This window comes from Saimiri boliviensis, chromosome 12, assembly GCF_048565385.1.
Source record: "Saimiri boliviensis isolate mSaiBol1 chromosome 12, mSaiBol1.pri, whole genome shotgun sequence".
NCBI classification, from domain to species: Eukaryota; Metazoa; Chordata; class Mammalia; order Primates; family Cebidae; genus Saimiri; species Saimiri boliviensis.
In genome coordinates this window covers 1177123-1199603 of record NC_133460.1, presented here as the reverse complement: position 1 = coordinate 1199603, position 22481 = coordinate 1177123, and the positions used below count along the sequence as shown (strand labels likewise).

Sequence of the window (22481 nt, the reverse complement as noted above, 5' to 3'; positions counted from 1 at the left end):
CATGATTGTGAGGCTCCCACTAACTATGTGGAACTGTGAGTCCATTAGACCTCATTTTCTTTATAAAGTACCCAGTCTCTGGAATGCCTTTATAGGCAGCATGAGAACAGACCAATAGAACCCACTTCTATTAACTCCAGGACCCCGGGTTCTGCGTGAGTGGCAGGAAAGCAAACTTACATTGTCGATGGTGGCGATGAACAGCAAGGCTGCGGAGGTGATGTGGAAGGCAATGATGAAAGCAAGAAGCACCAACATTTTCACAGGGCAGGCCGAGGAGAGGGGTCACGTTTAAAGCCCAGAGCAGGATGTGCTGAAGAGGGTAAGAAAGAAATTCAAAATCTGTCAATGACGAAACAAAATTACAATAAAAAATAAACAACTTTTAGCTGGGCGTGGGGGCTCATGCCTATAATCCCAGAACTTTGGGAGAAGGCAGGAAGATCACTTAAGCCCAAGAGCTTGAGACCAGCTTGAGCAACATAATAAGACACTGTCTCTAAAAACAATGAAAGAAAATTAGCTGGGCATAGTAGTCATACCTGCAGTCCCAGACACTTGGGAAGCTGAGGCAGGAAGATTGTTTGAGTCTGGGAGGTGGAGGACACAGTGAGCCATGATGGTACCACTGTACTCCAGCTTGGGCAACAAAGCAAGACCCTGTCTCTTAAAAAAAGAAAAAAAAAAAAAAGGCAACATTTCATGGGGTCTTAGAAAAGCAAAACCAGCTCTCCCCATCTTTTTTCGCCTGGAGACTTCACTGGACAAAAGTGTGGCATGAGGGGGGCTGTCTGCTGTTGCATCCAGAAGCCAGATATTCCTTGTGGAGGAGGAGGATGAGGATGCATTAGAATCCCTAATTCAGAAAAGCATCACTCCTCTTGGGCAGGAAGGAGTAGCTCTGTGTGTGCTAAGATGCTGTTCCTGATTCCCCATGCCCCAGAAGCTCATTGTCTGAGGATTCCTGATCGGAGCCCCTACTTCATAACAAAGCCAAAGTGATTACAATACAGAAATATTTCCTGATAATCTGACCACGAATAAAATGAATCCCCAGCTGGGGATGGTGGCTCATGCCTGTAATCTCACCACTCTGGGAGGCCAAGGCAAGAGAATGGCTTAAGCCCAGAAATTTGAGACCAGCTTGGGCAACAGAGCAAAACTCCGTCTCTACAAAACATTTAAAAACTAGCCTAGTGTTGTGGCGTATGCCTGTGGTCCCAGATACTTGGTGAGCTAAGGCAGAGGACTGCTTGAGCCAAGGAGGTGGAGGCTGCAATAAACCATGATCTCACCACTGTACTCCAGCCTGGGTGACAGAGCAAGAACCCCATTTCACAAAAATAAAAATAAAAATAAAAATAAAATAAATGCCCACTCAGACACCATTCTTCTTAATATCTATTCCCATTTGAATAACAATGGACCCCCCAAAAATGCAACATGTGACAGAAAGCTGCCATTTCGATTTCCCCTCTCAGATCATACAGAAAGACTACATTTTCTGGACTCCCTTGCAGTTAGGTTAGGAACTCGTGACTAATTCTAACCAATGGGCCAGAACCACATAACACGACCATTTCCAGGCTGATGCACAGAAGAGCAGGTATGAGCTCTCCACACTCTCCCTAAGGAGGCAGCTGGGGATGGTGCAGCCACATAGCAGGTTGAAGCCTCACACCTTGGACAGATATTATGATTGCGGAAATAAGCCTTTGCATGTTAAACCACTGAAATTTCAGGGTAATGCTTTACTCTGGCAGGACAGTTTGAATGATATGCAACAGGAAGCAACAGCAAAGTGAAACTGGAAATCTTTTTTTTCTGAGATGGAGTCTCACTTTGTCTCCCAGGCTGGAGTGTGGCAATGCAATCTCGGCTCACTGCAACCTCCAGCTCCCAGGTTCAAGTGACTCTCTTGCCTCAGACTCCTCAGTAGCTGGGACGACAGGTACCCGCGACCACTCCTGGCTAATTTTTGTATTTTTAGTAGAGACGGGGTTGCACCATGTTGGCCAGGCTGGTCTCGAACTGCTGATGCCAGGTGATCCGCCCTCCTCAGCCTCCCAAAGTGCTGGGATTACAGATGTGAGCCACTGCGCCCGGCTGAATTGGAAATCTTTGGACAGAACTCCAGTTGTCCAAAGTTGATGAAAATGTTGAGGGAGAACAGATGAAAAGCCACTGAGAGCATAAAGACATGAGGATTTGTCTGAGCTGGACAAGTTCCAAATAAATGAGGAAAAAGCATTCAAAAAATGATTTAAATATAAAACGACTAAAAGTCACACTTGGGAAAATTGGTAACATCTTTGAGTATTTTATGACCATCATCTTGGTTAACAAAACTCCAGTGTCAAGAGAAGATGTCACATCAAATGATCTGGTTGGAAGATGCAGCCTCCCAAAATCAACACTTGGTTCATTCTTCTTTCGTTACAATGATTTGTGACCAGATAGTTATTAAATTTTTTGGGAAAAAGATTAATTTCTAGTTTAATGTTTTGAAGTACAGTACAAATCAGACTTTCTGTTCACTGGGATGAAATTGTAGCCCCAGTCTTAAATGGATTAATGCACACACACACATTTTTTTCTGAGCCACTTGAGAGTAGGTTGCCTAAACCATATCTCTTTATAACTAAATGCTTTAGTGTGTTATTTCTGAAAAACAAGAACGTTTTCTTTTTCTTTTCTTTTTTTTTTTGGGGGGAGCAGAGTCTCGCTCTGTCACTCAGGCAGGAGTGCAGTGGCACAATCTCAGCTCACTGCAACCTCCACCTCCCAGGATCAAGTGATTCTCCTGCCTCAGCCTCCCAAGTAGCTGGGATAACAGACGCCCACTGCCACGCCTGGCTAATTTTTGTATTTTTAGTAGAGATGGGGTTTCACTATACTGGCCAGGCTGGTCTCGAACTCCTGATTTCAGGTAATCCGCCTGCCTCAGCCTCCCAAAGTGCTGGGATTACAGGCGTGAGACACTGCTCCCCGTTGGGCATTTTCTTACACTATGATGATAACAATAAGAAATTTAACATGATACAATATAACTATCATATTTATAGTCCACAGTCAAATTTCTCCAATTATCCCAATAATTTTTTTTTTTTTTTTTTTGAGACGGAGTTTCGCTCTTGTTACCCAGGCTGGAGTGCAATGGCGCGATCTCAGCTCACCGCAACCTCCGCCTCCTGGGTTCAAGCAATTCTCCTGCCTCAGCCTCCTGAGTAGCTGGGATTACAGGCACGCACCACCACGCCCAGCTAATTTTTTGTATTTTTAGTAGAGACGGGGTTTCACCATGTTGACCAGGATGGTCTCGATCTCTTGACCTCGTGATCCACCTGTCTCGGCCTCCCAAAGTGCTGGGATTACAGGCTTGAGCCACCGCGCCCGGCTTATCCCAATAATATACTATATGGCTTTCTTTTTCCTGCCCCAGGATCCAGTCCAAGATGATACACTGCATGTTAGTTTCAGGTCTCTTTGGTCTCCTTTAATCTGGGACGCTTCCTCAGGCCTGTCTTTGTTTTTCATGACACTGGTATTATTTAAGAATATTGACCAGCCGGGCGCAGTGGCTCACGTCTGTAATCCCAGCACTTTGGGAGGCTGAGGAGGGCGGATCACCTGAGGTCAGCAGTTTGAGACCGGCCTGGCCAACATGGTGAAACCCTGTCTCAAAAAACCAAACCAAACAAACAAAAAACAATATTGACCATTTATTTTGTAGAATGTTCCTCAAATTTGTGTTGGATGTTTCCTCATGATTCAATGCAGGTTATGGTTTTTTTTAGCAGGAATGGCACAAGATCCCTCAATAGATCCCTCAATGGAATCTACCAGGAGGTTCTATATGCCAGTGTGTCTCATCGTGGTGATGCTGACTTTGATCATTGGGTTGTGTTCTGCCAGACTTTTACTGTACATTTCCTCCTTTGTCATTAAAAAATAATTTGTAAGGCCAGGTGCGCTGCCTCATGCCTGCTAATCCCAGCACTTTGGGAGGCCGACGTGGGTGGATCACCTGAGGCCAGGAGTTTGAGACCAGCCTGGCCAACATGGTGAAATCCAATCTCTACTAAAAATACAACAATTAGCCAGGCATGGTGGCTCATGCCTATAATCCCAGCTACTGGGGAGGCTGAGGCAGGAGAACTGCCTGAACCCAGAAGGTAGAGGTTGTATTGAACTGAGAGTATACCACTGCACTCCAGCCTGAGTGACAGTGAGACTCCATCTCAAAAAAAAATTGTATAGGAGATATTTGGTAAAATACACATAAAATTTACTATTAGTATAAATGAGACACATTACATTCTCAGTGCTGTATATCCATCACCACGATCCAGTTCTAGAACATTTCATCACCCCCAAAGTCAATTCTGTACTCAGTAAGCAGCTATTCCCTCTTCTCCTTTTCCCCAACCCCCAGCAACAACTGATGTGCTGTTTCTATGGAGTTGTCTATTTCAGATATTTCATATCACCAGAATCATACAGCATGTGGCCTTTCGTGTCTGTCTTCTTGTATTCAGCATAGTGTTTCAAAGGTCCATCCACATTGGGCATGTGTGGGAAAGAATTTTGAGATAACATAAAGATCCTATCTCTCATGCAACTTTCACTCAGAGTTTAAGCATTCACTGATATTTCTGAAACAGAATCTTTTTTTTTTTTAATTGAGACAGAGTCTTGCTCTGTTGTCCAGGCTGGAGAGCAATGGCATGATCCTGGCTCACTGCAACCTCTGCCTCCCAAGTTCAAGCGATTCTCCTGCCTCAGCCTCCCCAGTAGCTGGGATTACAGGCACATGGTATCGTGTCTGGTTAATTTTTGTATTTTTAGCAGAGACGGGGTTTCACCATGTTGGCCAGGCTGGTCTCGAACCCTTGACCTCAGGCGATCCGCCCACCTCAGCCCTACAAAGTGCTGGGATTACAGACATGAGCCACCATGCTTGGCCCAAAATAGGATTATTTTTAAAAGCCTTTTTCTGGTACCTACTCTTCCCCCTCCTCTAGTGGACATGCCCTGACTGCACAAACCCTCCACGTTTTCACAGCCAGCTCTCCTCTCTAACTGTGCTCATTCTCACCTGAAATGTGCCCCCCATGGAATGGATCAAGTCTCATGCGCTCACACAGGGGCCACTCCTTGAGATGTAGGACTCATTAACAATATGCAGGAGCTGTATGTCTGCCGAACGCAGCTCTGAAAGGTCCTGGCTGTGACTCTGTGCATTACCACTTAGAAGGACCCAATGAACCAGCTTAGAGATTCTTCTAATTCTTTCAAAAAGAACAAACTTCCCTTTGTTTAGGCCTGCGTCATTCTTAGCTGCCATCATATGCTGCTGCCTCTCAAAATGGTGCATTCCTTTTTTTTTTTTTTTAAATAGATGCATTTCTGACCCTGGGGGAGAAAAGGGCTCATGTACCATGCTGAATGCCTTGTTACTTTAACATCAGCTGGAATGCCCAAATGCCAACTTCACTGGGGCCACAAATGCATATGGAAGTATAACTAAAACTTTCTAGAAAATTAAAAAAAAAAAAAAGGGTTTAACTCATTCTTTTGCAACAGATGGAATCCCAATGTTATAAGGCATGATTTTGAATAGTGCACTGATAAGGTGTAAACAACATTGAACCACAAGGTGAAAAAGTCCCCATTCTGCCGGGCGCGGTGGCTCAAGCCTGTAATCCAAGTACTTTGGGAGGCCGAGGCGGGTGGATCACGAGGTCAAGAGATCGAGACCATCCTGGTCAGCATGGTGAAACCCCGTCTCTACTAACAATACTAAAAATTAGCTGGGCATGGTGGCGCGTGCCTGTAATCCCAGCTACTCAGGAGGCTGAGGCAGGAGAATTGCCTGAACCCAGGAGGCGGAGGTTGCGGTGAGCCGAGATCGCGCCATTGCACTCCAGCCTGGGCAACAAGAGCGAAACTCCGTCTCAAAAAAAAAAAAAAAAAGTCCCCATTCCAATCCTTCTGGGTTCACCAAGAAAAAGACCCAGTTTGGTGCTAGTCAGTCTCTAATACTTGCTAATTTCTTTGTAACAAAAAGAGAAAGCAGATCTTTGGTTAGATCATATTTGTAGCTAAAATTTTATAACATCATTTTGATTTCATTACATTTATTTTTAAAGTCCCTTATTATAAGGAAGAAACATCACTTAAAGTAGTGACATAAAGTATCATTTTAAAACTAAGTTATTGAAGCTTTAAAAGTGAATAATTTAGGGAAAATGTTACAGAAGTAAAAGGACAGGTGGTCCTCAATGTCAGCAGAAATCCTGAGGGTGGTTGTCAAATGCTGATGTCTGGGGGGTACTGCTTTAAGCTCTGGGAATGGCTTCATTTGGACATTTCAGACATCAGAAACAGGTTTCTATAGAGAAAGGGTTACGTTTTTATGAGAAGTCAGGTAAGGTTTTGAGTCCAGTGTAAGGGAAAAGGCGGCTAGAGGTTGGTTTGAACCATTAGGCACTTCAAAAAATAAGGAAATAGAGAAGTAAAGTTCTCCTACTTAGTACTTTCTGGTAATGACATCTGGAATTCAGACCTCCAGTAAAAACCAAAACAGGGTAGCTCAATTTTAGGACTTGTGAACCCAGGACATTGCTGGTGACTTCATCTGAGGCTTTGGAGGAAGTTATTCATAAGTAGCGGAAATCCCCCAACGATTAAGAGGTTAAAAAAATAACCCTTTACTCCTGCATCTCTATACCAAAATACGTCTCCCTTCTGTGCCACCATCCCCGATGCCAGTCTGCCAGCGCCCTCTTAGAGGCAACCACGCTTCTCAGTTTCCTGTGCCTCCTTCCAGAGACATTTACTGAGAGAACACTTATTTTTCACTCTTCACGTTTTCGTCGGAAGGGATCTGTACCAGAGTAACACTCCAGGCCTCTTGTCCCCCCCTCATTCATTCCTTCACTCCTGATTGGAGGAAGCGTCACTGTCCGCTTTCTGGATTGATGGAGTGCTTTTATTCCAGGCTCCTGTGCAGTGCTTTGCCCTTCCCCGCAACTCCTCCTGGGCATGGCTGCTCCCATTGAGCCCCAGTCAACTTGCCTTGGCTGGAGGGACTGAGGGCTGGGAGGGGACAGTAGTGTGGAGCTGGGAGCTCCAGCAAGCTCCTTTGGCCACACGTCTAAGCCCCAACCTCCAGCCATCTTTTCTAATAATACCTCTGAGAGAACATTCTTCCCCTGTGCCTCCAAATCCACCTCATTCCTTGAATGGCTGCCTGGCGTTCCACTGTGCAGCGACACTACAATTTACTGACCTAGTTCCCTACTGGTAGTGGCCATTTAGGTCACTTCCAGACTTTCTGCTGCTCTACGCGGCACTGCCAACGAGCATCCTTCCACTTCCACTTCTTTGCACACACCTTGCATTAATATATTGAAAGGCAGATTCCTAGTAGTGAAGGCATTAAATCAAAGAGTACGTGCATTTATTTGGCTTGTAATTTAAACAATTTAATTTACTGCCTTGTACATTGGGCACTGTTCATACTGCATCAGCCTTGATCTTCAGAGGGCATCAAGTACTGGACCAACTTTTTTTTGTCTTTTTGAGATGGAGTCTTGCTGTTGTCCAGGCTGGAGTGCAGTGGCACAATCTCAGCTCACTGCGACCTCCACCTCCCAAGTTCAAGCGATTCTCCTCCCTCAGCCTCCTGAGTAGCTGGGATTACAGGCGTGCGCCGCCATGCATGGCTAATTTTTGTATTTTTAGTAGACACAGGGTTTCACTATGTTGACCAGGCTGGTCTTGAACTCCTAACCTCAGGTGATCTATTGGCCTCTGCCTCCCTGAGTGCTAAGATTACAGGCGTGAGCCACCACGGCCAGCCAAGCATTGAACCAGCTCTTAGGCATTTATATGGGTGGGCAGAGAAGCCTTGATGTATGTCTTTGACTCCTAACATGACATAAGTTGCCCCCAAGAAACATAATTCTGGTCCACAGAGACCAGCCTCCACCATCCCCGGGCTTTTCCAAGTAGTGCTGTCTCGTTGCCACCACAATACACCCATGTTACATCCTGCCCTCTCTGATGATATGAAAGAACAAACTGCTCCCCGGGTTGTGTGTTGGATGAAGGCTGGTCCACCAGGCCCAAGGTGGCATCAGAATTAATGCTTGACAGTCACAAAAAGTTATTCTCCCTTCAAAAAATGTAATAGTTACTATTACATTAGTTAATAGTATGAATAGTATAGTTAATAGTATGAATCCATCTCCTTCCCCCACCACACCTCGACCCCTATACCCGCTCTTGTGCCTGCAGGCTTCAGTGCTCTGCTGCTTTAGGGGCTCTGGTTTTGTCTCGGTTCCCCGGAGCAGTCTCTCCATTTCGCCCTCACCTGGCTCTCCGGCACTGTCTAGGTCTCCATTCAAAATCACCTCCCCAGAGAAGCGCCCCTGAGCATACCACGTAAAGTAGCCACGCCCCCTCCGGCATAATCTACCCCATCCCCCTCGTTGAGTTTCTTTGGAGGATTAGCTTGGTCTGAAAGCATCTTATTTGCTCACTTGTTTATTGTCTATCTCCCCCTCTGACAGCTGTTTGCTATCATTGCTGAGTTCTAGAAACGTAGAGCAGTATAAGGCCCTTGGAAAGCTCAAAGCCCTGTTGTCCGGAGGAATTAATGAAAACCAGGGAAGACCAAGACTAGCTCCACCTCACAGCAAAGCAGGAACAAGCTCAACACTAGACCTGGGTCTCCTGGCTACTACTCCAATCACCCTGTCTATCTCAGTGGGAGACTCCTCAGAAGGCCCATGACAATCTTTCAAGAGTCAGTGATGTTCCCCAAAAGCCTGTCGCTTTGGAGCATAACTTTCGCTGTGGAATACAAACTGTGTCTTCTTCCTTCTTCAATTTCTGTAGGGGCCAAGCAGAACATTCTAAAAGACCACCTGAGTTTGGGCGTTTACCCACCTGAAGGTAGGAGACTGAACTGGATGAAATGTTCAAGTTTCTGTGTAGAAATCAAAGTCCTATGATTTGCAGAACTTCTCTTTTTTTTTTTTTTTTGAGACGGAGTTTCGCTCTTGTTACCCAGGCTGGAGTGCAATGGCGTGATCTCGGCTCACCGCAACCTCCGCCTCCTGGGTTCAGGCAATTCTCCTGCCTCAGCCTCCTGAGTAGCTGGGATTCCAGGCACGTGCCACCACGCCCAGCTAATTTTTGTATTTTTAGTAGAGACGGGGTTTCACCATGTTGACCAGGATGGTCTCGATCTCTTGACCTCGTGATCCACCCACCTCGGCCTCCCAAAGTGCTGGGATTACAGGCTTGAGCCACCGCATCTGGCCAGAACTTCTCTTTTAAAAATGTTTTGCTCTACATAAAATGATGATTGTTTAAAGAAGGTAATAGAACCAAAAGGCATGTGGTGAAAACGGTCTTTGTCTTACTGCTGTCCTGCAACCTGGAAGCAATCACTTTTCATCTTTTCAGCTGTTTCTACTCGACTTCAAATCTCCATATTTCCAAACAACATTCATGCACTGCTATTTCTTGATTAACATTATTATTAACTTCCTGCTTAGAGAAAAGTTTCTCTTTTCCATCATCATTTGCCCCCCATATCCCTCCTTCCGTCATTTCAATACAGTCTACATTTAGATCAATAATTGGCATTTACATGACTGCTATATAAATATTGTACTCTGTAGAGCCAAATAGTGTACTATGATTGAAACTCCTTTTTCCCTAGCATTTCTAGTTTACTTCTTTCTTTTCTTCCACCTTTTCTTCCTTCCTCACTGTGGTTCCATCTATTTTCCATAGTTCTTCAGTTCCTTCCAATTTTTTTTTTTTTTTTTTAGTCATTTCAAGACTTCTGTTCCTAAATGCAACACATGTATGGTTTTGGTTACAAGCCTGTGGTTAGCCTGATTCTTCACAGTGCACATTCTCCAGCCAGCAGTCTCTCTCCTGACTCTGCCTTTCCCTGCTGTCTGCCAGGTGCAGCCTCAGCAACTCCTGCTGTCACAGGACAAATAGGACAAGCAATCCACGTGGCGCACTTTTCAGAGAAGATACCAAATTTGCTTCTAACCTTGGTCAGGGCACAGGGGTTCAACATAACCCTGAGATGTGTAGGTGATAAGGCAGATCCCTGAGGAAGGGGTGCCCATAGGGGTTATGCCACATGAAAATGACACTCCTCATGATTAAAGGTCAGGAAAAGGTCATGATTAAGATGAGGAAAAATACACAGCACATCCTGCATGGGGTTTTCATGTCAACCTTATGATGCTGGCAGAGCAAGGTGTCATTATCCCCATGTTACAGATGAGAAACCAAGGCTCCTAAAATGGCTCTGGGTGATTTGCCAAAATTCACACGACTGCAACTCACTAGTGTTCCAGTTCCAAATACAGGGCATTTTTCTACAACTCTCTTTCCTACTCACATGCTTAAGGCCTGGTGAAAACCACACGTCAGCTTAATTAAGATCAGGAGAGACAGCACAATGCAGTGTGAAATCATCTTTGTGTCCACTGTGCTTTGTACCAGGCAGGAGGAATCTGCGAAGGCAGCCTCTCTCTGCACGGGCCCATTTGCTAAGGTTGAGAGACGACTGGGCTAATTAACAGAGGGCCTGATTAAGAACGATGCTTTAGGCTGGGTGCAGTAGCTTATGCCTATAATCCCAGCACTTTGGGAGGCCGAGGTGGGTGGATCACCTGAGGACAGGAGTTCAAGACCATCCTGGCCAATGTGGCAAAACCCTGTCTCTACTAAAAATACAAAAATTATCTGGGCGTGGTGGCAGGTGCCTATAGACCCAGCCACTCAGGAGGCTGAGGCAGGAGAATCATGGGAATTGCTTGAACCCAGGAGACAGAAGTTGCATTGAACTGAGATCACACCGCTGCCCTCCAGGCTGGGTGACAGAGTGAGACTCCGTCTCCAAAAAAAAACCCCAAACAAACAAACAAACAAACATGCTTTAGCCTTCATAGGGTTGACTGCATTTCTCGTCCTGTTAGCTCACTGGCCAAGCTGAAGTGCTTGCTGTCTTTATTGATCTAACTTTGAGACTGGTTTGGATTATGGATAAAGTTTTTCCTTAATATCTAAAAGGAATTATGCACATGTGGTAGAATGGGCTCAATTCTGTTTTCGAAATTAATTTCTAAATTAATCACCTTTTCTGGGTATCCAGAAACTCGGTGAGGTGGATCTCACTGAGTACAATAAATGGCCTGGATACCCCAACCTTAATTTAGTGCATCGTAGGTTCCATGGTAAGCTGTCTTCATATTAGAGCCCTGAATACTCCCCATTCTGCGAAATGCCCATAATCACATAAAATAATATAGAACACAGGATATTACAACTTCAGACTTAAATTAATTTCTTCCTTTCTTCCTCCTTCCTTCCTTCCTTCCTTCCTTTTGGCTCACTGTAACCTCCGCCTCCCAGGTTCAAGCAATTCTCCTGCCTCAGCCTCTGCAGTAGCTGGGATTACAGGCACGTGCCACCATGCGCAGCTCATTTTTATATTTTCAGTAGAGATGAGGTTTGACCATGTTGATCAGGCTGGTCTCAAACTCCCGACCTCATGATCTGCCCACCTCGGCCTCCCAAAGTGCCGGGATGACAGGGTGAACCACCTTAAATTCATTTTTAAAGAACCCATAACTAGGGTGGGAGAACAGCAAACGGGTTTTTCAAGCAGCAGCAAGCATCCTCCAGGCATAAGAACTGGAGAGAGTGGGGCTGAGGAGTGGGAAAAAAAGAGGGAAGAGGAAGGGGTGAGGCACTGCGAAGTGTGGGTGGCATTACGGAAATTCTGCACACAAAGTGGAACATTCGTGGTCTGGTTTGGTAATTTTTTTTTTTTTTTTTTTTTTTTGTGACAGGGTCTCTCTCTGTCACCCGGGCTGCAGTGCAGTGGCGCAATCACACCTCACAGCAACCTCGAACCCCGGAGCTCAAGAGATCCTCCTGCCTCAGCCTCCCCAGTAGCTGAGACTACCGCTGGACATCACCATGTCCACCTAATTTTACTTTTTGTAGAGATAGAGTCTTGCTGGGTTGCCCGGGTTGGTCTCGAATTCCTGGCCTCAAGCCATCCTTCCACTTTGGGATGCATCCCAAAGTGCTGGGATCACAGGCACGAGCCACGGTGCCCGGCTGCAGTTTTAAGTTCTGTCATTTGACAGGAAGGACAGTGCTCCAGAAATGTCTATCCTGATCTCAGATAACAAAGAGAACTGACATCTCCTCGCTTTTTCCTACGTAGACATGCTGTCCTGCTTTGCCTTGGTCCAATGTTTGCTTAAAGTGTGTGTGTGTGTGTGTGTGTCGCACGTCTAGTCCTGGGTGTGGAGAAACACAAACAACCTTCTGGAGGCTCACTGGCCCTCCCTCTTCCAGAAGCACATTTGGTTTGCTGTTGCTTGAGGAAAGTCACCATGAGGGTCTCGTGGATAAACAAAGGGCTATGGGATCTGCCCGTGGACGGGGTCAGGGTCCATGCTCCATGCTCACTGCCCGTCCTCTCCTTCCTAACAACCATGAATCTCCACCCGTGAGCCCCATCCCCGGCTTGCTATTGCCAAAGGAAGTCGCTTTGGCACACGCTCCCTTACGTGCCAGGGAACAAGAGTGAGAGAGCCCAGCCGGCTTCCCGCGGAGGGAGAACGTGCTGTTAAGATGACCGCTTCGTCCGCCCAACTCCATTCCCACCCTGGGAGCTCTTCCTGCTATTTAAACCACAGCCGATTCTCAGCCTGAGCTGGAACCTTTTCCCGGAACTGCAGGCAAAAGGACAATCCCGAGGTGTGGAACCTTTCAATACAGACCTGAGGTGTTTGGCGTCCAGAGGTCCGAGCCAATCTCCCCACTCAGAAGTGTTCCACCCACAGCTCCTGCTGCAAATGCCAGGGAGGCTCTGGCCCAGAACCCTGGGGAGGGCCGAGCTGGTGAGCAGTCACCAGGCCACCCTGGAAAGACTCCCAGGCCTGCTGCGGGGCTGGTGGGTCAACCCCAGGCTGGCCAGAACCCAGGCCCCTCCCACTGCCCAGAGCACTCCGAGGGGACGGAGGCTTTGGCCTCTGTTTTCAGGAAGACAAAGGTCAGCCCAGCCTCCTGCCCTAGTCTCTGGACACCAGCCAGCCAGGAATATTCAGGCGTCTGAGATGCCACGGGGAAGGAGGAGACCATGTGCCCTGCACAGCCCAGCTCCATGCTCACTGCGGCTGCAGCTCTTGGCACAAAGTCAGCATTTGGCTCTCTCCGGAAATGGCAACAGGCGGGACACTGGAATTTGGCAGTGCCCCAGGGCAGAAGCCACTGAGGATCGCTCTGTCTGTGCAGCCCTGAGTCTTCCAATCGCTTGGAATAATAACAACCACAACTTCAACAATGATGATAGCCAACATTTATTGCCTAGTGTGTCCCAGGCACTGTTCCAAGCCCTTTTACCTGGATTAATTTATTCATTATTCACCAAAACACTGTGATGGAGCTGTTTTCATTAGCCCTGCTTTATTTTTATGGTTTTGAGACACAGTCTCACCGTGTTGCCCAGACTGGAGTGCAGCGGTGCAATCTCAGCTCACTGTAACCTCCATCTCCCAGGTTCAAGCAATTCTCCTGCCTCAGTCTCCTGAGTAGCTGAGATTGCAGGCACCTGCCACCATGCCCGGCTAATTTTTTTATTTTTAGTAGAGATGGAGTTTCAGCATGTTGGCCAGGCTGGTCTCAAACTCCTGAACTCATGTGATCCGCCTGCCTCAGCCTCCCAAAGTGTTGGAATTACAGGCGTGAGCCATTGTGCCCGGCAGCTTTGTCTTACAGGTAAAGAAAATAAGGCCCAGAGATATTGGACAATTTTCCCCATGTCACACAGCTAGTAAGAGCTGGAGATGGCATCTGAGCCCAAGCAGCCTGGCACCAGAGAAACTATTAAGTAGCCTGCTTAAATCTGAATTTCCATTCCCTTCTGGGGTCCTGTTACTTTAAAAGCTGATCAGGGAGCCAGCCAGAGTCCTAGGACCACACATGTCGCTTCAGATGCTGGCCACTGCTAAGCTGCTCCTCCAGGTCCCACGTCCTGGGAATATGCTTTGCAAAGCAAACTGGGGACAAAGAAAGCGGAGAACACAGGCCACCCCCGAGTCCTCCAGACAGATGGCTCTTCCTATCACTGCACGCAGGGTAGATACCTGTCAGTGAGGGGACAGCCCTGTCAGAAGGACGGGCAAGGACTATGACGCGCTTTGCACGTGAGAAAACAAAGTTAAGGAGTTTGTTCACATCATCCAGTTTGCAGGTGGCAGCGCCAGGGCTCCAATCCCAGCCTTCTGATCACGAGCCCATTGCCCATTCTTTAAAAAATGGAGCAATTATTTACCCAGCATTTACTGAGCACCTGCTATGTACTGGGCATGAGTACGGCATGCTCTGTGTGCCCTGAAACTGCCAGATCTGTAAAGCACAAGGATGTATAAACTGATTGTGATGCATGCGGTGGGAGACACTTGTGGTGTGACTGGCCCCGTGTTGGGGTGGGAGCACCATCAGAAACTTCATGGAGGAAGCAACACTCGAGCCGGGTCTCTAAGGATGGGTGGAGGGGTGCAGAGAGGGTGTCACAGGCAAGGGGTTCGGGACACCCCATGGTGCAGAGTGGCACCCTTGGGAGGAAGGCGTGTACCAGGCTGGGCCCCAAGATGGACCAGGATTCTCCACTGGGCCAGAAGCTTAAGGCCTTTGGAGACCACATGAAGGAGAGTGAATGTTATCTTGGAGGCCATGGGGGCTAGGAAAGCTTTGTAAGCAGAAAAGGCATGATCTGCTTCTACAAGAAACCCTTTCCACGGTCAGAAGGATGGAGTAGCAGGAGGCAGATGTGGAGAAGCTGTTGGAGCAGCCCTGTTGAGAAATGATGAGGGTCTCAAATGAGGTGGGAACAGAGGGGTGGGCAGAAGGAAGAGAGCTGAGAAAGCTTCCAGAAGCAGAAGCAACAGGACTCGACAATGGGCTGGGGAATGGGGCAAAGGATTCCAGTGCCAGGATCCGACTGGGACGGGAGCAGAAGGGCCACGTTTGAAGGATGAGGGAAACAGTTCATTTGGTTTTAGAAATCGGTGACATGGTGGAAATATGTTCAGGTGGCTGGAAAGAGAGGCAAGACTGTCACTAAGGAGAAAATGGGCTAGAAACGGAAATCCTGGTGTCATGGGTACGCAGATGGCAGACAAAGCCACTGGTAGGTATGAAATCCTGCGTGGGGAGACAGCACTGAGGGAGAAGAAAGGATGGGGGTGACAAGGCCAGGGTGGGAGACAGAGGAGTGGGCACAGAGGTGGGAGGACAACCAGGAGCGCATGGTGGGACCCAAAAGCCAAGAGAGAAGAGACTAGAAAAGAGGGACAAAGAGGGAGGATTAGGTCATCAGTCAACTTGGCAACCACAATTTTAGGGAAGGAAACTAATGCCCTTTATTTTTCTCCCTGTGGCCTCTCTCAGGGTCTGATGTTACCTTGTAGTTGTTCACTTGGGTATGATGTATCTGCCTGCCACAGTGTTGGGGTCTGCCCTGTTTTTGCAGGATGCTATTCCCAGCACTCAGAACACGTCTTCCTGATAGACGGCACTCAGTGAAATGTGTTGAATGAATGACTGAAGGGGCCAGATTTCAGGGAGCTAAAGAGCTAATAACAAGTAAAAAAAAAATGAAGCTAGACTTTTCTTTAAAAGCTGGCAATAAAAGGAGAAAAAAATGTTTATCCAGGGCCTGGAGTCCCTTCTCATAGAAGAAACTCCAGGCCTAGATGGCTTCATGGGTGAATTCTGCCAAACACTTAAGGAAGAATAATACCGATTCTAAACAAACTGTTCCAGGAAACTGAAGAGGAGGGGACACCCGCAACTCATTCTGTGAGGCCAGCATTGCCTTGATTCCAAAACCAGACAAAGACATTACACAAGAAAGGAAAAGACAGACCAATATCCCTTCATGTGCACAAGTGGAAAAAATTTAGACAAAATTTTAGCAGATCAAATCCTCCCATCAAGAAGTGCGCTCTATTTCTCCACCCACTAAACTCCAGCTGGCCTTGTCATTTTTTTTTTTTTTTAGACGGAGTCTAGCTCGGTCACCCAGGCTGCAGTGCAGTGGCACAATCTCTGCTGACTCCAACCTCTGCCTCCTGGGTTCAAGTGATTCTCCTGCCTCAGCTTCCTGAGTAGCTGAGATTCAGGTGTGTACCACCACATCCAGCTAATTTTTGTACTTTTAGTAGAGACGGGGTTTCCCCATGTTGGTCAGGCCAGTCTTGAACTCCTGACCTTGTGATCTGACTGCCTTGGCCTCCCAAACTACTGGGATTACAGCAGTGAGCCACTGCACCCTGCCCCTTTTTTTTTTGGGGGGGGGTCAATTAAAGGTAGCAGAAGTGTGACATTGTGCCAATTCTGAGCCAAAGCTGCAAGAAGTATCATGCATATCTACTCTCTCTCCCTGTGCAGTAACTCTGTGAAAAGCCCAGGCTGGCCTGCTGGAAGATAGGAGACCACTTGAAAGACAGACAAGGTTTACCAATGAAGGACACCCTAAACCAGCCAGCCCCCGCCCCCACCCCCCGCCCCCCGTGACCCACTAGCTGACCAGAGCCCTATGAATGAGCCCAGCTGAGATCAGAAAAACCACCCAGCTGAGCTCAGCCCCAATTCCCCACCTACAGACTCATCAGCAAAATCAGTGTTTTCTATTTTAAGCCATTACATTCTGAGGTGGTTTGTTACTCAGCAAGAGCTAACTGATAAGTGGAGATACTGCTTTATCTGATTCAGAGTTCCTCAAGGACAGAAACCATGACTCACCCACCTTCCCCAGTGCCCAAGGTTGCTCAGCAAATACTTGTTAGATGTTTGTTAGTTTGTGGAGTTTTCACAGAGCACTTAATAATTGCCATCCTGCCAGTGACTGCTGCCTGACCCTGTCAATTAGCAAGCTCACCACTGGCTGCTGTCGTCCAAGGAGATCCTATAATTATGCCACCCAGTAAAACCACACTGCAGCCCAGAGAGGGTTAATGATATACCTACAGGCACACAGCATGTCAGCATGACAGTGAGGTTGACACGGATTAAGTTGCTCCGGGTGAGGCAGGTGTCAAATGCAGGGTGTTTCCCAGCTTCACGCCCATTAGTTTAGGAATGTTCTTTCCTTCACAGAGTACCTTGTCTTGATGACTTTCAAGAAATCCCCAGGCCATCAGTCACTCAGTTTAATAGCTTTTCCTCTTACTTGCTTTCTTTCTTTCTTTTTTTTTTTTTTTTGAGATGGAGTCTCACTCTGTCACCCAGGCTGGAGTACAGTGGCACAATCTCGGCTCACTGCAACCTCCGTCTCTTACATTTAAGCAATTCTCCTGCCTCAGTCTCCCAAGAGCTGGAACTATAGGCATGCACTACCACATCTAGCTAACTTTTGAATTTTCAGTAGAGATGGAGTTTCACCATATTGGCCAGGCTGTTCTCAAACTCGTGACCTCAAATGATCCACCCACCTTGATCTCCCAAAGTGCTGGGATTACAGGCATGGGCCATGCACCCAGCCACTTCTTCCTCTTTCGTAAGTAACAAGACCCATCATTTTTGTAGATGGATCTTTGCTGGCAAGTCAAAGGCTGTGCCTCACTGTCTACAACTCGGCCAGGCCGAAGGAGTCTCAGGACTAGGAAACCAGGGCCCCACCTGATTAATCTGGGAGTTAACATAGGAAAGGGCCACCGGGTAGCAGGAAGTAATCTGAGCAAAATGAGGTAAGAGCACAGACTTGAGCCAGACTGACTGGACCGTAGACTAGCAACTTAACCACACAGTGCCTGTATTTTTCCTCTCTTCTCTGAAGTGGAGATGACATTGGTATCCCTACGCCCTGGACTGCTGGGAAATAATGAAGTGAAAGTAGTTGGAACAGCATCTAGCACATAGCAAATGCTACAAAGTGTCACTGACACAGGGCAGGTGAGTCCCTAAACTGGGGCTTTGCCCAGGAGGGTTCTTGGCTTCACCCAGGAAAGAATTCAAGGGTGAACTGGTGGTGTTAGCAACTGTTATTGAAGTGGCAGTGTACAGCAGCAGCAGAGGGACTGCTCCTTGGGGGGTAGGGGTACCCCATAGGCAGTATGTCCAGAGGCAGTTCAGCAGTCATAGTTATACCCACTTTTAAGTAGATACAAGTTAGGGGGTGGATTATGCAAATATTTCTAGGAAAAGGGAGGCATCAGGCAGTTGCATTGGAAAGGAGCAGCCACTTCTGTGTGAACATGCCTTATGGAAAAGTACTTCTGACCAGGTGCAGTGGTTCATGCCTGTAATCCCAACACTATGGGAGGTAGCGGTGGGTGGATCACCTGAGGTCAGGAGTTCAAGACCAGCCTGGCCAACATGGTGAAACCCCCGTCTCTCCTAAAAATACAAAAATTAGCTGGGTCTGGTGGCAGGTGCCTGTAATCCCAGCTACTTGGTAGGCTGAAGCAGGAGAATTGCTTGAACCCAGGAGGTGGAGGCCGCAGTGAGCTGAGATCACACCACTGCACTCCAGCCTGGGTGACAGAGTGAGACTCTGTCTCCAAAAAAAAAAAAGGTACTTCTTCCTTGTTCCTATTTTAGCTAGTCTGGTGGTCTGACGTGTGAGCCGTCCCTCCCAGTCCCACCTCCTGCCTCATTACCAATCATCACTAGCATCGCAGTTAAGGAGTCCGTCATAGAACAGCCACCCCTGGCCTTTCTCTTCCCCAGAGAGCCAGTGTTCTCTCCCCCCATCTACTACCACCAGTCTCAGAGAGGAAGCCACCAAATGGAAATAAACCACCAGGGCAGTCTCCGGGAAGGAAGGAAATGCAAACGGACAACATGCAGCTCGGGGCATGTGGGCAAGCAGGGGACACTTCAGGCACTGGCCCAGCTTCGCTTATGTCTGTGTTATCCCAAATCTGCCATTCCTGCTTAGCTTACTCACTTTTTAAACTTACATTTTTATAAAAGGAAACCGTACATCACAACTGAGATGGAAAGTCAGCATCACCTGCCATAAATAGAGGGTGCTGGAAAAAAAATAAATACAATGAAAACAAAACATTGTTATTAAATTCCAGCTCCAAGCTGCTGCTCAAAAGCTCTGAGTCCAAGGCTGGGTTTCTATTTCTTTGCTAAAACAGGATGTCACACGTTTGGGAAGTTTTAAAGACATATTAGAACAAAACTGAGATTTCCTCTTTGAAGAGGTGAAAGAGAATTTAAAAGGCAGTGATTTGAAAGGAATTCTATGTTATTTAATGCCATATGTCTGCTCCAACGAAAGCATTTCAGATAATTCACTTAATGTGTCAATTCGTCTGGGTCACAGTGTTTCTGTGAAGGTGTTTTGGGATGAGAATCACATTCGAATCAGTGGACTCTGAATCAAGCAGATTGCCCTCCCTCTTGCGGTGGGCCTCATCCAATCTGCTGAAGGCCTGGTAGAGCAAAAGTCTGACTTCCTTTGAGCAAGAAGGAATTTTGCCAGCAAACGACCTTCAGACTAGAACTGCAGCATCAGCTCATCCATGGGTCTCCAAGCCTGCTGGCCCACCCTGCAGATTTTGAATTTGCCAGCCTCCATAATCCCATGAGCCAATTCCCTAAAACAAACTCTCTCTCTCTATATGCACCCTGTTGCTTTCTCTGCAGAACCTGACTAAGGCAGCTTCACCCCCCTCAGGGTACCCAGCCTACATGGATTCGCCAGCCTGAGAGCTGGAAGGTTGAGCCCTTTAACTGGGGACTTGGGGTGGGGGGAATCCAACAGGAAGTGACACCACCATGAAAAATCCAACACCAGGGCAGATCCTGAGCTAGCACTATGGAAACCCATTCCCAGGAACTTGGAATTTCAAAGTAACATTTCCCTATGAGCGTGCCTAGCGGGCTATGGGGTGGCCATGCTGGAAAGAAAGGCAGTCCTCCCAAACCCCTCGCCCATCCCACTGGAGTGCTTCTGATGATGCTGCATCTGCTTAATGACATTGTCCGGCTGTGGAACCAGGAAACTGACTCAACAAAATGGGAATCGTGCACTCAGGCAGTCTCAGCTGAAAGGCGCTGGTGTGATCATGACACCCTGCCCCCAGCTGTTGTGTGAATTATTTTTCTAGCATCCAGTTTCCACCTGAACAGGCCCCAGGACTGGGGACCTCACCACTGCCATGACCACATGTGATTACTGGACCCTAAACTTTAGAACAAGGGTTCCCAAACTTCAGTCACTTGTCTGCTACCTTCTTGAGTACAGCTGGAAGATTTTCCTTCATAATTGTCCTTAAATCAACCCACTTTCTAACATAAATACATTTATTTTAAAAAGAAATGTTTTGGCTCCCTGGGAATGGAAAATCAGCATCATTTGCCATAAATAGAAATTAATTGTGAAAATAAATACCCCCTACCCCCAAAGTTCACAAATCCTTGTTCAAGGCTGTTGCCTGCCATAGGAACTAAGCTGTAGATCTACTCTTAGTTAAAGAAGGGAAACTAGAGTTAAAGAGACATTAAAGACCTTAGCCTCAGCTAAGATTGCCCCCTTGATGGACTCAGAAGAACTGAAAGATAACTGGAAAGGAAATCGCTTTCCCACTGAGTGATTTAACGTCACTTAAAGGCAGAACCATCTAAAATCACTCCAGCATCATGAATTCCACTGTGCAGAAAACAGCATTAAACAGGGATCTCTCTTCTATTCATTCCAGTTCTGTCTTCAGTGGTCTCAAACCAGGAAGCCACAAAGCAGGTGCCCTCACTTCCTTCAACCTCAGCCAGTCCATTGCCCTGGCCCCAGCCTGCCCAGAACCTCTGGCACGGCCTAGCTTAGACCCAGGAGCCCTGCCCCCCTAGGAACCTGGTCTAGTCCTACAGAATTTACCGGATGCTTCCTAGGAGCTAGGAACCAGGAGAGGCATTAAATTAAAACCTTGGGAAGCAGAGAAGTCAGACCCCTCATAGATGGCTGGTAGGAAGATAAAATGATGCAGCTGCTATGCAAAAGTCTGTCAGTTCCTCAGATAATTAAACGGAGAGTCCCCCTGTGACCCGGCAATTTCCCTCCTGGACATACATCCAAGAGAATGAAAACATACATCCACAAAAAGCTTGTACATGAATGTTTATAGCAGCATTATACACAACTGCCAAAAGATAGAAACAACTCACACATCCATCAATGGATGAATAGATACATAAGACAGGTACATCCATGTAATGAAGTATTATTCAGCCATAAAAAGGAATGACGCACTGATCCCATGCCACGCTGGGGATGGACCTTGAAAATATTACGCTAAGTGAAAGAAGCCAGGCACAAAAGACTACATATTCTATAATTCTATTTAGATGAACTGTCCAGAAGAGACAAAACCATAGAAAGAAAGTGGACTGGTGGCTGATCAGAACTGAAGAAGAGCAGGAAAACAGGGGAGGTGATATCTAAAAGGTATACAACTGATTTTTGAGGTGATGAAAATATTCTAAAATTGACTGTGGTGATGGTCACATATATCTGTGAATACATGAAAATATAATGAATAATATGCTTTCAAAAACTCATTAAACAGATAAGGTAGAGTGGCTCATGCCTATAATCCCCACACTTTGGCAGGCAGTGGTGGGAAGATAGCTTGAAGCCAGAAGTTTGAGACTACCCCTGGCAACATAGCAAGATCCCATCTCCACAAAACCGAAAAATTAGTTGGGTGTGGTGGCACACACCTGTAGTCCCAGCTACTCAGGAGGCTGAGGCAGGAGGACTGCATGAACCCAGGAGTTTGAGGCTGTAGTGAACTATGATCAAGTCACTGTATTCCAGCCTGGGCAACAGAGCAATACCCTGTTTCTTAAAAAACAGAAACAAAAAAAAAAAGGAGGGTGCAGTGGCTCACACTTGTGAATCCCAGCACTTTGGGAGGCAGAGGCAGGCCAATCACCTGAGGTTGGGAGTTTGAGACCAGAAACCCCATTTCTAGTAAAAATGCAAAATTAGCTGGGCGTGGTAGTGCACGCCTGTAATCTCAGTCACTCAGGAGGCTGAGACAGGAGAATTGCTTGAACCTGGGAGGCAGAAGTTGCAGTGGCTGAGATGACGCCATTGCACTCTCCCTGGGCAACAAGAACAAAACTCCATCTCAGAATTTTTTTTAAAAAAAGGAACACAACAAAAAGAATCTTTTAAAAAAAAAAAAAAAACAAAAAACACCTTATTAAACAAAGATTTTTAAAAACCAGGAAGTTATGAGTTCACTGGAAGCTGGTATTTCAATACTTCTGTCCCCCTGGGTCTAATGCAAGAAGGACACCCTGATCAAAGGGCCCTCTGTTGCCTCTGCTGGGGGAGGGAGGGTGGAAGCCATGGGTCAGGAGCCACGGTCTTAAGTTAAAGGGCTGGTCTGGGCCAGGAT

General features: G+C 46.9%; 1 protein-coding gene across 2 annotated transcripts in view; it reads right to left on the bottom strand.

Moving 5' to 3' along the window:
* EMP2 (epithelial membrane protein 2) overlaps positions 1-22481 on the bottom strand; it is a 56144-nt gene that overhangs the window by 17499 nt on the left and 16164 nt on the right. The window contains exons 1-2 of one of the 2 annotated variants that reach the window (XM_003938740.4): positions 12843-13089; positions 181-313 (exon numbers count right to left, since the gene is read on the bottom strand). In XM_003938740.4, coding sequence (XP_003938789.1) covers positions 181-258 — 78 coding nt within the window. In that variant the 5' untranslated portion in view covers positions 259-313; positions 12843-13089. Of the gene's footprint in view, positions 1-180; positions 314-12842; positions 13090-22481 lie in introns of those variants that run through there. The other variant, XM_003938738.4, reaches the window with a different exon arrangement.